The sequence below is a fragment of the Amblyomma mixtum genome, chromosome 3, assembly GCF_055824585.1.
Source record: "Amblyomma mixtum isolate Tamu chromosome 3, ASM5582458v1, whole genome shotgun sequence".
Lineage (NCBI taxonomy): Eukaryota > Metazoa > Arthropoda > Arachnida > Ixodida > Ixodidae > Amblyomma > Amblyomma mixtum.
Window position 1 is genome coordinate 51362126 of NC_143014.1, and position 12395 is coordinate 51374520.

At 44.3% G+C, this 12395-nt stretch overlaps 1 protein-coding gene across 3 annotated transcripts in view; it reads left to right on the plus strand.

The window, feature by feature from the left end:
- Positions 1-1359: 1359 nt before the first annotated feature.
- The window catches only part of LOC149350177 (NEDD8 ultimate buster 1-like), a 28010-nt gene continuing 16974 nt past the window's right edge, over positions 1360-12395 (plus strand). For 2 of the 3 annotated variants that reach the window (XM_089579145.1, XM_089579147.1), the window contains exons 1-6: positions 1360-1632; positions 1750-1914; positions 2891-3058; positions 3134-3260; positions 8567-8753; positions 9747-9933. In XM_089579145.1, the coding sequence (XP_089435271.1) occupies positions 1525-1632; positions 1750-1914; positions 2891-3058; positions 3134-3260; positions 8567-8753; positions 9747-9933 (942 nt within the window). In that variant the 5' untranslated portion in view covers positions 1360-1524. Of the gene's footprint in view, positions 1633-1749; positions 1915-2527; positions 2778-2890; positions 3059-3133; positions 3261-8566; positions 8754-9746; positions 9934-12395 lie in introns of those variants that run through there. The other variant, XM_089579146.1, reaches the window with a different exon arrangement.

Sequence of the window (12395 nt, forward strand, 5' to 3'; positions counted from 1 at the left end):
AAGAACCCCAGGTGGTCCAGGACTCCAGCTACGAGGGACGCCGTAGTGAAGGGTTCCGGCGCCCCTCGTAGCTGGAGTCGCTTTGAGATGTTAAACCCTAATAAACCAAACCATAAAATTATAATTTCCAAGTAACAACAAATTTCAAAAAAGTAATAAACGTCCTTGTTTTCGGTAACTGTTGGATTGCGTAATGTACTAAAGGACCAGATTGTCAAGAGTAGATATTTGGTCCCTCGAGCAGAAATGAAGCCCCTGTCTTGCACATATTCCATCATTGTTCCAAGACTTTACATAATGCCAAGGCACTCACATAAGCCATAAGACACTTGTAGCATGATACCTTGGTTGGGACTGCTCATCATTAGGCAGGACAGACCGCCTCATCAACAAATGGCCCTGTGTGCCAGCTGCAGCCACCCTATATCTGCAGATTTCTTAATCTCATCAACCGGCTGAATTACAGTTCCCTTTGGTACCCATTTTGTTGCTCAAATACAGGGGAGACAACACTGGCCAGAGCCAGGGTACATGGTGCCGCTCGTGCGCCAGCTTCCTCCGCGGAGACCCTAAAATCACGACCGCGTTGACCGCGTCACAGCCGCGTCGTCGGCTCCGTAGAGCAGACGACGCGACGACGCGCTGCTGCACGGAGCACGCGTCGCCGCCGCTTCACGCGAATGCGCCTGAAGCAATATGTGCTACATTGCCCTTGCTGCCTGCCGCGCAGTGTTCATCGGCTTTTGTATTAAGCATGGACGCATACCTGCGGATGTAAGTGCTTTCTTTTTAGTTATAAAGCCATCCATAGGACATGCCAAACGTATATTCTCATGTACAGGTACAAGTTCTCAGGTACAGCGCCCGTCCTGTCCATTGTCTACGTGTGCGCGCTTCGTTCGCGCTGTGAGACTTTACCTTTATTAAGAAACCAAACTATAACCCAGCAACTGGTTATTTTAAAGTAGTATAGGCACCTAATTTTATCTGCGTGTTTTCTTATTCCAAGACTTTAGAATACATGGATCGCCGCATGTTATTCCCCTACGACGACTTTCGGTTTTGTTTTCATCAACCAAACGACTGTTGACTTGTTGATGTTTAGGTCACGTGAGGCACAAAAAAAAAACAATTGCTCATACGTCGTTTGTTGTCATTCCAGCTCTTGAAGCAGGCTGACTGATGTAGTACAGAGGCTAGAAGGTTGAAAACCTTCTAGCCTCTGTAGATGCAGTTTAGTGAATGAAGACTACGTACGCTTCACTTGGTCCGAACAAAAAACCGAAACCGAAACGCAGTTTAGTGGGCGTTTCTCGTGGTAGCCGTAGCCAAGCCAGTGCCTCCACTGGCCAAGCTGTGCTGAGCAAGCTGCTCGGCTGTGCGCCATATTCGTTTCGCTTCAGCAGGATATGTAGGGGCCGCGGGCTTTGTTGCAAAACAATGCACACTCGGGCTCTGAGAGCCTGTTGTCATCAGCGTGAGCTGCGAATCGGTTAGCGTGGTTGGGTCTTCGTTACAGCGACCATGGATGAGCAGCTCATCGCCCGCGTTCGTAAAAAGCTCAACGACGAAAGTGTCAAGCTCTGGCTACCTCCTTTTACTGTGAACGATCAGGAAGGTACAATACCTGATGTAAGTGGTCACAACTCCTTTGTTGCAAATTTTTTTCGTGCTTATTTACAGAAAAACCTCGCTCTTACTGCTTTCAAGTCTCGCTTTCTAAGAAAACCTTTGCCTATGTTGTTTCAGGACCTGGTACTACGGTATGCAGCCGAATTGCGTTTGGATCCAGCAGTTGTGCTAGGTGTTCTCAGGCACTTGAGAACTCATGCTGTGGCAAAATTGGCAGCAAACAAGAAATACCAAAGTACTGGAATTGCTACCTTGAGAGTGAGAGTTGTAAATCAACGGCAGGTAAGTGAGCTAAGTTAACCTAAAGCCTTTGTTATGAACCGTTGCTGCTCACGTTGATGCTCTCATTTACCAGTACAGCATTGTCATTTGTGCAAAGTAACTGTAAGGATATCCTTGGTCTCGCAAGGCCAAGATAAAAGCAAGCCATAGCTATCAAATACACGAATGTCGCAGTGCTGTGTTATCAGCTGTTTTGTTTTGTTTACCCGCCGCGATGGCTTGATGGCAATGGCGCTCCCGGCCGCGACGGCCGTATTCCGAAATGTAAAGACGTGTGTGTGCCCAAGGGCGTCCGCAGAACTTTTTCCAGGGGGGCGCACCCGATGGCCGGGTGTGGAGGAGTTGGTTAGCACCAAAAGAACTATTTATGGTCTAAACTGCGCTCATGAAACAAAAATTAGAAGCAGCAAATTAGTGCTAGGCTTCGAGAATAAACATTAGAATTTATTATTGAACAAAGAATTGAACTCAATAAGCAAAATCTGATAACAATATCACCTAAGCGTGCTAATTAAGCTGTGTAGTTGTTTATTGCTAGTGCATAAATAATATCCGTAATTCCAGGGGGCGGGCAACGGCCCCCCCCCCCCTTCCCCCCCCCCCCCCCCCCCCTTCCACCTTCCGGACGCCCATGTGTGTGCCGTGCAATGTCGGTGCAGGTTAAAGAACCTCTGGTGACCGAAATTAATCCGGAGCCCGTAACTATGGCTTCCTCTGTTCACGCGCAGCGTCACGGCCTTAAACCCTGCACACCAAGCACTTCTTTTACTTACTTGTCCGCAAAGTCATTGCATTCATTTGGAGCACAGGTTGTTAAAACCAGGCTCTGTTCCTTTTTGTTCTCAGAACACTCCTTTCTCCAAGTGAGCCAGAGTTCATTGCAACCAAAGATGTTAGGACACTGTTGCTGTTGCTTTTTTAAGCTGCACTTTTCCTGTTGCATCCCTGTAACAACTAAGTTTGAATTATGTTTCAGCAACCTCGAAAAGAATACGAACTTATTGAAATTGTGCTGCAAGAAACTGGCCAGAAGCTGCGAGAAATAGTGGCTGCCGTGTGTGGAGTTGACCCATCCAAGGTTAAACTAATTTCTGGTGGCAGGGTGATCCAAGATGGCAGTTCTTTGCAAGAGCAAGGAGTGAAGGTATCATTATATGCTTTTGTAGTTGGTTTGACTTTGTGCTTTTCTTTCCACTGATTGTGTGTTCTTTCTGCTTAGCATAATGGGCAGTTAATGGCATTGATCCTTCTGGAGACTGCTGACGAGTCAAGAGAACGAGAAAGGCAGGAATTAGAAATGAACAAGATACGTGAGGATGCTGGTCTTCTTTCCTCTATTGATTCAGGTGAGTGTATTGATTTCGATATTCAGCGTGACATTTCCATTTGCTTGCCCTTTTAGGATTTGTGCTGGTGGCATTCTTCCCGTCACAGTGCAATTATTTGTTGTAATTGAAGTGTTGGAAATTCCTAGCACGCCAAGCCTTACAGATGTTAGCACTCTTACTTGCAAGGCAAATCAGTGGTTTACATACTGGGTGGTTGACATTTGTTTACTGAATTTTTACTTGTGCTTTCACTGCCTACAATGCCTGTAGACAATTGTGTGCCAGTTGAAAGCTGTGGTGAAATGCTACTTATACGGTTATGTCATTGTATAAAGTGCACAGTTTGTTCTTGTTGGCAAGAGATGGAAAGAAAATTCTAATGGGATTTCTCCTTTTTCTTTTTTCTGAATTAACCTCTTTTGGTCAAAGTTGTTGGAGTAGGTAATTGATTTCTGCTGTCCTGGTTTTAGTTTTGTGTTAAGTGGATCACATTTGGGGATTTGCTTGTTTGACCTTACTGCTGTAATTTTTTTGCACTTCTCAGGCTTTTTCATGTCAAAACCATATGTATGCAGAGGTAGCATTTTGCAGTCTCTCTTGTTTTAGCAAAGCATCAATTCTTGCATAGTTGTTGAGAAGTGTGAAACAGTGGTCTGGTTTGAATGGAATAGCGTAGTCATTCGTCTTGGCAAAAATTGGAACAAGTAACACTTAAAGTAGTGGCAGGGTTGCTTCTGTCATTGTTTCATAGATGGCGACTTAATCGAGTGAGATGACTTGGTTAGTGCTTAGAAAGAACTGATGCCAGTTTCACTGTTCAAAAGAATGGGTGGTAAGGTATATCTCCAAACAAGACAGGCATGTACGAATGAATTTTTTAAAGTTGAAGGGATAGATACAAAAGTCTTTGCAAATTACAAAACATCAAATATTTCTGCAGAGCTTTATGCTTCTTTTTCCTAATGCTTTATCACCACCAGGACTTGCCTTTATCACTTGGTTTGCTGTACTTTGCTATCCACAAAATGTGACAAGCGCTCTAGAACAATTGCGACTGTGCGTGGCGGCTTCTACGATCTTCAAAATTGTCATTGTTTTAAGCACTTTATCTTGAAAGTTCGTGCTCACCTTTTAATTGAGTGCTGCTGAAAAAGATGGGCATTCTGATTCCGGGCAACTGCCAAGTGCATGTGCCATTATCACCACCACTGAGCTTCTTCCTTCATCATGTTCTCATGTGCCCTGTCCACATACGTGCACACGGGCTCAATTCATTTTTTTTTTGTATTCTGTGCTTTTTAGCCATTCCATAAAGGCAGACATCTGTACTGAAATTTGTTTGACAGGTTAGCAGAATGATAGCACTCTCTGTTGAAGAGGCTTTCCTTGTACTTCCAAATTTGGTAAAGTGGCAATTGTGCCTCATGTGCGCAGTGGTCTTTCCCATTGTTGCACCTTGCAGAAACAGCATTTAGGCACTTTGGTTTACTTAGCACTGATTGAAGATGCTTTTGAAAACAAGATGCTGAAATGCTGTTTGTACCTTTAAGTGTGCCAGTAGCCTTTGTACCGAAACTCTACAGAATTAGCACGGTCATCAGGCATGTTGACCTGGTCATCAGAGAGGGTGCCGTGTTGGATGTTGCCCCTGTGTGTCTGTGCAAAAACTGCTGTAGAAATATGGCTCTTACCATGACTGTTGGCATTGCTGTAGTTGGAGAAATAGAGGAACAAAAATCATTGTACTGCTAGCAAACAATATACCAGTGTTACCGGAGGAAGGAAGGAAGGAAACATTGCCGAAGGACAAATTTAGTCGATGTGAAAGCATGTATGTACAGTTGGAGACAAAAGTCTTTGGACCGCGCGATCCCTGAACTAAGCCAAGAGTCTCGGTTCTATTATTAGCTAGCAGCTACAGACCACACTTGTGGAGGTGATAGTCAGTATCCAGTTCTCTCACCTCCACAAGTGTGGTCTCCATCTGGTGGCTAATAATAATGCTATTGGCTTCATTTACGGTTCATGCGATCCATAGACTTTTGTCCCAGGCTGTGCATGAAATAACTGCTGCTTGATTTTTCAGTAGACGAGTTTTTAAGTTTTTGTTGATTTGATATAGAAAGTATTTTTTAGTGAATAATTTTTGCCATTCTTTCTATTTATATTAGTCTGCATTATCTGAATGGAAAAAGTAAAGCGTTAATGTATCTGTTAAATGTGATAATGGTCCAACTTGACACACAGTTATTAATCATGCTTCTGCACAGTAACATGAACATGAGATAACATTACTCAGTGGATATAGCAGGTGCAGCTATCAGCAGTACCATTATGAAGCTTGCTTTCTAGTTAGTTGCAAAAAAATGAAGAAAACTCTAATTGGAGATGCGTGGCTTAAAGGGCTAACCAAAAATCTTGCTGTTCCATGAGTGCTTTTTGCCTGCGATAAATAAACACTTGACAGGTGCAGTGAAGGGCCAGTGAGGAAGTACGGTTTTTAGCGACACCATGAAAGGTGGATGTTCTGCAAAGTGAAGCATAAAAGGTGCTTCTGAGAATAAAAAAACATGGGCGTCCCTTCAAAATGAAGACACTACTGGGATTGTTTTCACTTTTCCTGCGTGCTCACTGGTGTGGTTTTTGCTAATTGCTTTTCAGCAGGGTAGAGCATGCAAGCATGATCTAACGCATGGGCTTACATTCAGTGCTTATCTTGCAAAATGTGTTCTGGGAAAGCTTTACTTGCTGGCTGGAATCTGAAAGCTCCTGCATAGACTGTGTGTGGTACAGTGGTCCCTTGATGCCTGACTAATATTGTTATTGTTGTTTAACCTTTTGAAGGGCAGCGGGGCATATATGTCCCACTTGCTTCAAGTCCAGCAAACGAAAAATGGTTCCCTACAGAGCATACTTTTGCGTGCTGAATACTATCAAACTGTCAAACAGACCATTCAGCATGTTTTTATCTTTTTCTAATAGGTCTCCTTGGTGTTCTATGGGTTTTAATAGCGCATACAGTTTGACAAGGCAGAGTTTGGCAGAAAAAAAAAAAATTAAAACTTGTTGAGGTTTTGAGCCTTCTCCATCAGTTAACTGCTTCATAATAATTTTTGAAGCAATTTTCTGTTCTAAAGCAAGTTATGTTATCCATCTGAAAGATTGAGGTACAGATGCGTACCACATTTGAGGTCTTTTTACGAAGTCATTGGTACAACTGTGTGCCCCTTTTTTCTACAAAGCCTATGGTCAAAACAGCTTAGAAGTGAATTCCTAGAGCCATTATGAGTGCTATTTTCATGCATACAGCTTGCGCCTTATAAAGTGTTAAGGTGACAACTGCCACTACTAGTGTAATTGGCAAATGGCATTGAACGCTTTGTAAGTACTGCAGTCTGGCAGTCTTGTGCTGGTGTAATCCTGCGTATTAGTTCTAGACTACAGTTTTAGCTGCATATTGTGAGAAAAGGTCACATCTCGAGATACTTCAGTGCTTGCATAACTTTTCGTGGCATGCTTTCATAAACTACATCACTGATAATACTAATAGCGCTTTTGGTTTCTTATGCACAATCTTGACTCGCGCCCCAATGCATCTTAAACTAACCCTGTTCCAGTTGCTAATATGACCCAAGCTGAAATGTTCCCATGTATTGTGGTGCCCTGGGGCATTGTACACTAATCAATGGTATAGGATCTGTGCAGTGTCAATTGATTTGCTTTGTTTTCTTTGTGCCACTGCTGATATTTATTAACACGTTCACTGCGGTGGCGATTTTCTGAGCCCTAATCCCTGGGCGGCGTGGCCCACCAGTGGGCCACCTTTAATTTCCTTGGGTGCGACACGACAGTGTGCAGCTACAATGCACAGGGAGTCATGGCAAAGCTAACTTCTTGGAACCGCCAATAAATGGCAACAGTGACATGCCACGTGTGTTTTTCGCAGGCTCTAGTTCATTGCACGACTTAGTATTCATTGCCACACAGCATGAATACACGTGACCCACCGCTCTCCCACGACGCAGTGAATGGATCCATAATGCAGTCTCCCAAATTTTAACATTTGAAGAAAATTCTCATTTGTCATCAAAAATTAACTTCTTTTTGCAAATGCATCGCTACAAATCTAATTTTGCAACCAGCTTAGCGTGTGGTGTGCCTAGACGGCATTGTAAATTGGAAGTGCAGTACTAGTTTCACACTGCGCACACACAATGCATGCATAAACATAGTTACAAAGTTCGCATTCCATTTTGCTGTGCGAAATTTTTAAATTCCTTTTTTTGGCTAGGCAAGACACCTGAACCGTTGCCACAGTGCTGAACCGCTTGTTTCTCAAAAGTTGGCTTTTTTTTTTATCTAAGTTTTGTGCGCCACCCACTGTGGTGGCTTAGTGGATAGAGAGCTCAGCCACTGTTTCATAGGACCAAAAGTCAATCCCGGCATTGGTGGCTGCGTTTCTATGGAGGCGAATAGTGAAAGGCGCCACTGTGCTGTGCGATGTCGGTGCACGTTGAAGAACCCTAGGGGGTTGAAATTAATCCAGAGCCCTCCATTATGGCGTCCCTCATAGTCCATGTGTCGCTTCGAGACATTAGTAGTACTAGTAGGGGTTTATCATTGAGGAAATACAAAAAGGAGTGAAAAGATGTTGCCGGCCTGCCAGCCGCGCCAGTTGCTATTCTCAGCTGCGGCCAGCGGAAATAGAGGGACAGGGAAAGGTTATGAAATACAGAGGGGAGCGATAGTGAGAAAGGACAAGGGAGTACACTATTTACAATATTTACAGAAAATATTAAAGAAGTTGGACAAGTTTGCACCGCTCTTGCGCCAGTATCCAGGCACTGTACGAATTATAACCACGCGCGAGCGACCACTGCACATATTTACAACATAGGGACACTGTATGTGCAAGGCCATGTGCATGTAGCATTTTGTCGCTAATGAATCTCATGCGCGATATTTTGCACAAGCGGCCGGGGTGGGGCACCTGGCCACATATTATCCGAAGCAGCACATAAGGAGTGCTCATGTCATGTGCACGCTACCTGGTGATGAGCAGGTGGGACGTCGGGCCTGTGCCTGCTTTGGACAATAAATCCCACAGTTTGCAATTTTACCATTTTGTGCAGTGTGTGTGTGCGCGTGTGCATGCGTGCATGCGTCCACACATGCGCACTGTATTGTATACACTTATTTTTATTTTCCTGTCAATAACTGTACCCAGACAAAGTGTAAACCCCTGGGATCTTGAGGCTAAATAATTGCATGCCAAAGTTTTATGCTAATGGTTTTTCTTATGTAGTGATTTGTTTTAATTACAGATGACCCTGGCAGCAGGTATTATATGCAAATTGCTGACCAGAGTGGAACACCAATTCCACTTCCAGTAGAAGAAAGGAAGGCACTGGCTGTTGCCATGGTGTTGCATGAGAAAGGTCGTACTGCACTGAAGCGAAAGAAGTACAGCGAGGCTTTGTTGCTGCTCCTTGAAGCTGACAAAGAGTTCAGGTAAGGGAACATCAGTAATGTGTTGCACCACTACCAACAGAGTTATTTAAAGGGACACTGAATGCAACTCTATCCAGTTATTGTTCTCTGTAAAATTTGATTCTGTGACTCTTTCTGGTTATGTTAACATTTGTCCGGCAGCAAAGGATGCATTCCTCTCTGAAGTATTAGATGAAGAAATTTTCCCACTTGTCTATTCAAGCTTGTTTTGTCATTGCTGAAAGATGGGTTGCCACCATTTTGAAGTGAGTGGCAGTGTAGCATAGCCTCTGGGATGCATTTCAAAAGATTGCGGTTCACACATGCATTTTACTTGTGAAAACTTGCAAAATTTGCTGGTGATGGTGGCACCTGTATTTCGCGTTTTGGGCTTTTCTGGCTTATAAAGCTCAGTTTTTGGTGAAAGCACTCTCTCTGTGATAGAACATGTTACCCTATTGGTACAAGTCAACTTCTTTTTGTCCTCTGTGTTCCTTTTATGGAACATGTTGTTTATGTTAAAGGAGCACTGGAAGTCTGTCCCTTGAACACGCAAGTTAAAAAAAAATCATGCTTTTGATTTTGCATTCTTTGCCTCGTTAGCTATGCTTCACTACTAAAGTTATGTTTTTACATGCTCATGAGGTCTTATCGTTCATACAAATTTGAAAGAGTGCCACTTTTATGTTAACTTTAGCAAGAATTAAGCTTGCGTAGATGTGGTGGATCAGTATTGAACCACCGCATGAAAATACAGCAAACCAAAGCATTAATAGCTGCTAATTTAAAAAGTGCCATGGTCAAAAAGAAATTGGTATTCCTTTGCAATTCCCCCCCCCCCCCCCCTCTCTTTTCTTTTGTTCAAAGGTATATTTTTTCTTTTGAAAGCTATTTGGAAAAAATAATCTCATCATTGTGCTCTGGGTAATGTGAAAATGCCTTGCTTTATTTTATTTTTGATGGCTCTATGCCCCATTGCCAGTACACTTTAAATGTGCAGATGTTTTCTTGTAGGACCTGCAATTCACAGCTGCTGAGAAAGGCCGACAACTATGCACTCTTGTGCCTTGACATTGCCTGGTGCTACCTCTCACTGAAAAGTGTCGATCAATTGTTCGACGCAGAGACACGACTCAAGGAGTGTGAAGCTGGCTTTCGTCGTTCGTACGGCGAGAATTTGGAACGGCTTTCTGCTATCAAGGTACGTTCCAAAAATAAGAGCTATTACTTGCAAGACTACTTTTGTGAATGTGTGCATGCTTGTGCAAGAGTTGTGCCACTTAGGGTACAACCTTTTTTTTTTTTTTTTTTGTGAAGTGATGGAATTCTGAGCTTTTGCAGTTGATTAAAATTTCCCGCTAGCTGTGATGCACTTCTGCCAGGGGTGCATTACTCTCTGCGTGCCACTATAAGAGTAAGGGTTTGTGGCATTTTCATGAGACGTAAAGCATGTGCCTCTCAGACGTTCCTTTATCTTGGGATGTAATGAGAAGTCTGATGACATGAAATCTAGGCTATAAGATGGGTTAGAAAAAACAGCTGCCCTCAGTCTTCTACAATAGCATGCAAAATTTAGTACACTTGGGTTGGGTCTACATATCCACTAATCGCAACTGTATCAAAAAGGGACATGCTGCTAGGTAAGAAGGCGTTCCAAATTTTAACATCTTTCACTTCTATCATTTAAATAAAAGTGTTGGAACTCAAGAGGCCAAGCTTAGTGTTGCTGTTGTTACGGTTGTTAAAATTGTTACCCTCACATGTCTGGAGGATGCACACTTGAGACTGGCTTGTTGCACATGTCAAAACATGCCCTTCCATGTTGAATGCATATGCTGAAAAAGCTTTTGTACTTCCTTGCACGTTTGCTGGAAAGCAGTGCACTTCGACTGTTGCTTTGAAAAATATGCACATTACAGTAGTCTCCCTTTAAGATGAACTTGAAGGGACCGGAAATTTTTTAGTCTTATCAATAGTTCATCTTAACAGAAGTTTCCTTAAATATGACTTGTGAGCATGCCAGGTGTGTCCATTATATATTACATGAAAACGGTGATTAAAATAGCCTTTCAGAGGGAGGATGATTGCAAATAGATTGCATGATGCATAAGATAGCTGAAGACTTGAGAGCATGAAACAAGCTCGCATTATATTGCTTGTTTTCTTATTTTTGCTTTCGCTACTGCTCCAAGTGCCTCAAAGGTACCCAGCAGGGGAGCTCTGTGTATCACTCTTGCCTTGCTTCTTCTGTGACGTAGCTGTTACCAACTCCACGAGCAGGCACGCCACATCCAATTCCCTATGCTGCAGGCAATGTGTGCAGCACCAGCAGCTTTCCATCTCTGCACTGCAATAACGCATGTTGCGAGACTGCAGAGTTTTCAAGCCCGAAGTCAGCAAACGGGTGCACTTTGCACATAGGCGCCTTTTAGTCTTTCTGGAGGCAACGCGCAGCGCACATGACGTGCACGTGATGCAGAGATCAGACCATATCAGATCTCTGCGCCAGCACAGGCACGATGGTGCCCTGTCTTTTCCACACTGGCAAGAAAGCTTCCCCCCAAAAGAGTGCACTCCCGCAAGATGGCTTCCCCGCAGTTTTGCGCGAAGGTGCATGGAAGCCATCTTGTGGCTGTGCGCTTTCTTGCATAGAAGTATTTTATTTTTAGAGCGCAGCTCTTTGGCGTCCGTTCCTGGGTTTCGCGTCGTCGTCGGCGTTGTCGTCGGCCTCGTAACCAGCTCCGCCCCCCTTTCATCCCCCCAGCGCTAGCAGCGACCGACTGATGCCGCTGGATGCCGCTGACGCCCCTAGAGAGTCGAGATAACGTGACTGCATAGAACACCGTCGCCGCCATGCAGAAAGAGGAGGAAAGGGTCCCCCCCCCCCCTGTTCTTGTGTGGCGGATAGGGTGCTCTTCAGTTGCCGACGCGCCGGTTATTTCACGTAGGCCCCGGCACGTCGACGAATACGTGACCACCTTCCCACGGCTAGACCTGGTTCTTAGCGCTGCGGAAGCGAGGGTATCATATTGTTTGTGTCGGCATCAGCGGCGTTGTCCCTGAAACCAACTCCGCAGCTGGGGTTGACTCACTATCGGCGTCAGCGGCATCAGTCAGTCGCTGCTATCTCTTCCCTCCTCCCTTTATCGTGTTGTCCGCTTGCTGCGCGCGCTTCTGCCCCCATCGTTTGCCGCTGGGTGTACACGCCGCCCCCCTCCCCCCTCTTCCTGCGAGTCTCCGGTTGTCAAAGCGCCGGCTCGAACTTAATTCCTTTCTTCGCTCCTCCTCCTCCAATGCAACCCCTGTGCGGTGGCAATCAGAGAGCCAGATCGGTGGCGGCGGATCTGTATATGTGCACCGCCCGAGCCGAAATTGCAAACAGCTTATTTGCTGCGCTCAAATTTCGCATTAGGAAGTAACTTAATCGTCGGTAATTTTTCTTTTCTTTCTTTGCCGGTACCGCGCAAACGCCCTCTGAGTGCCATTGCGCGAGGTCGTTGTGGTTTATGGTTGCTGCAAAGTTCATCTTAATTCTTTCCTTGCTGTGGAGAAAATGACCATTTTTTGTAGGCTTCAGTAGGCTTTTTTTTTTTTTTTTTCAGTAAAAACTATTGCGTTTAAAACTTATTGCATTACATAAAAACAAAGCTAAATAAGTGTTTT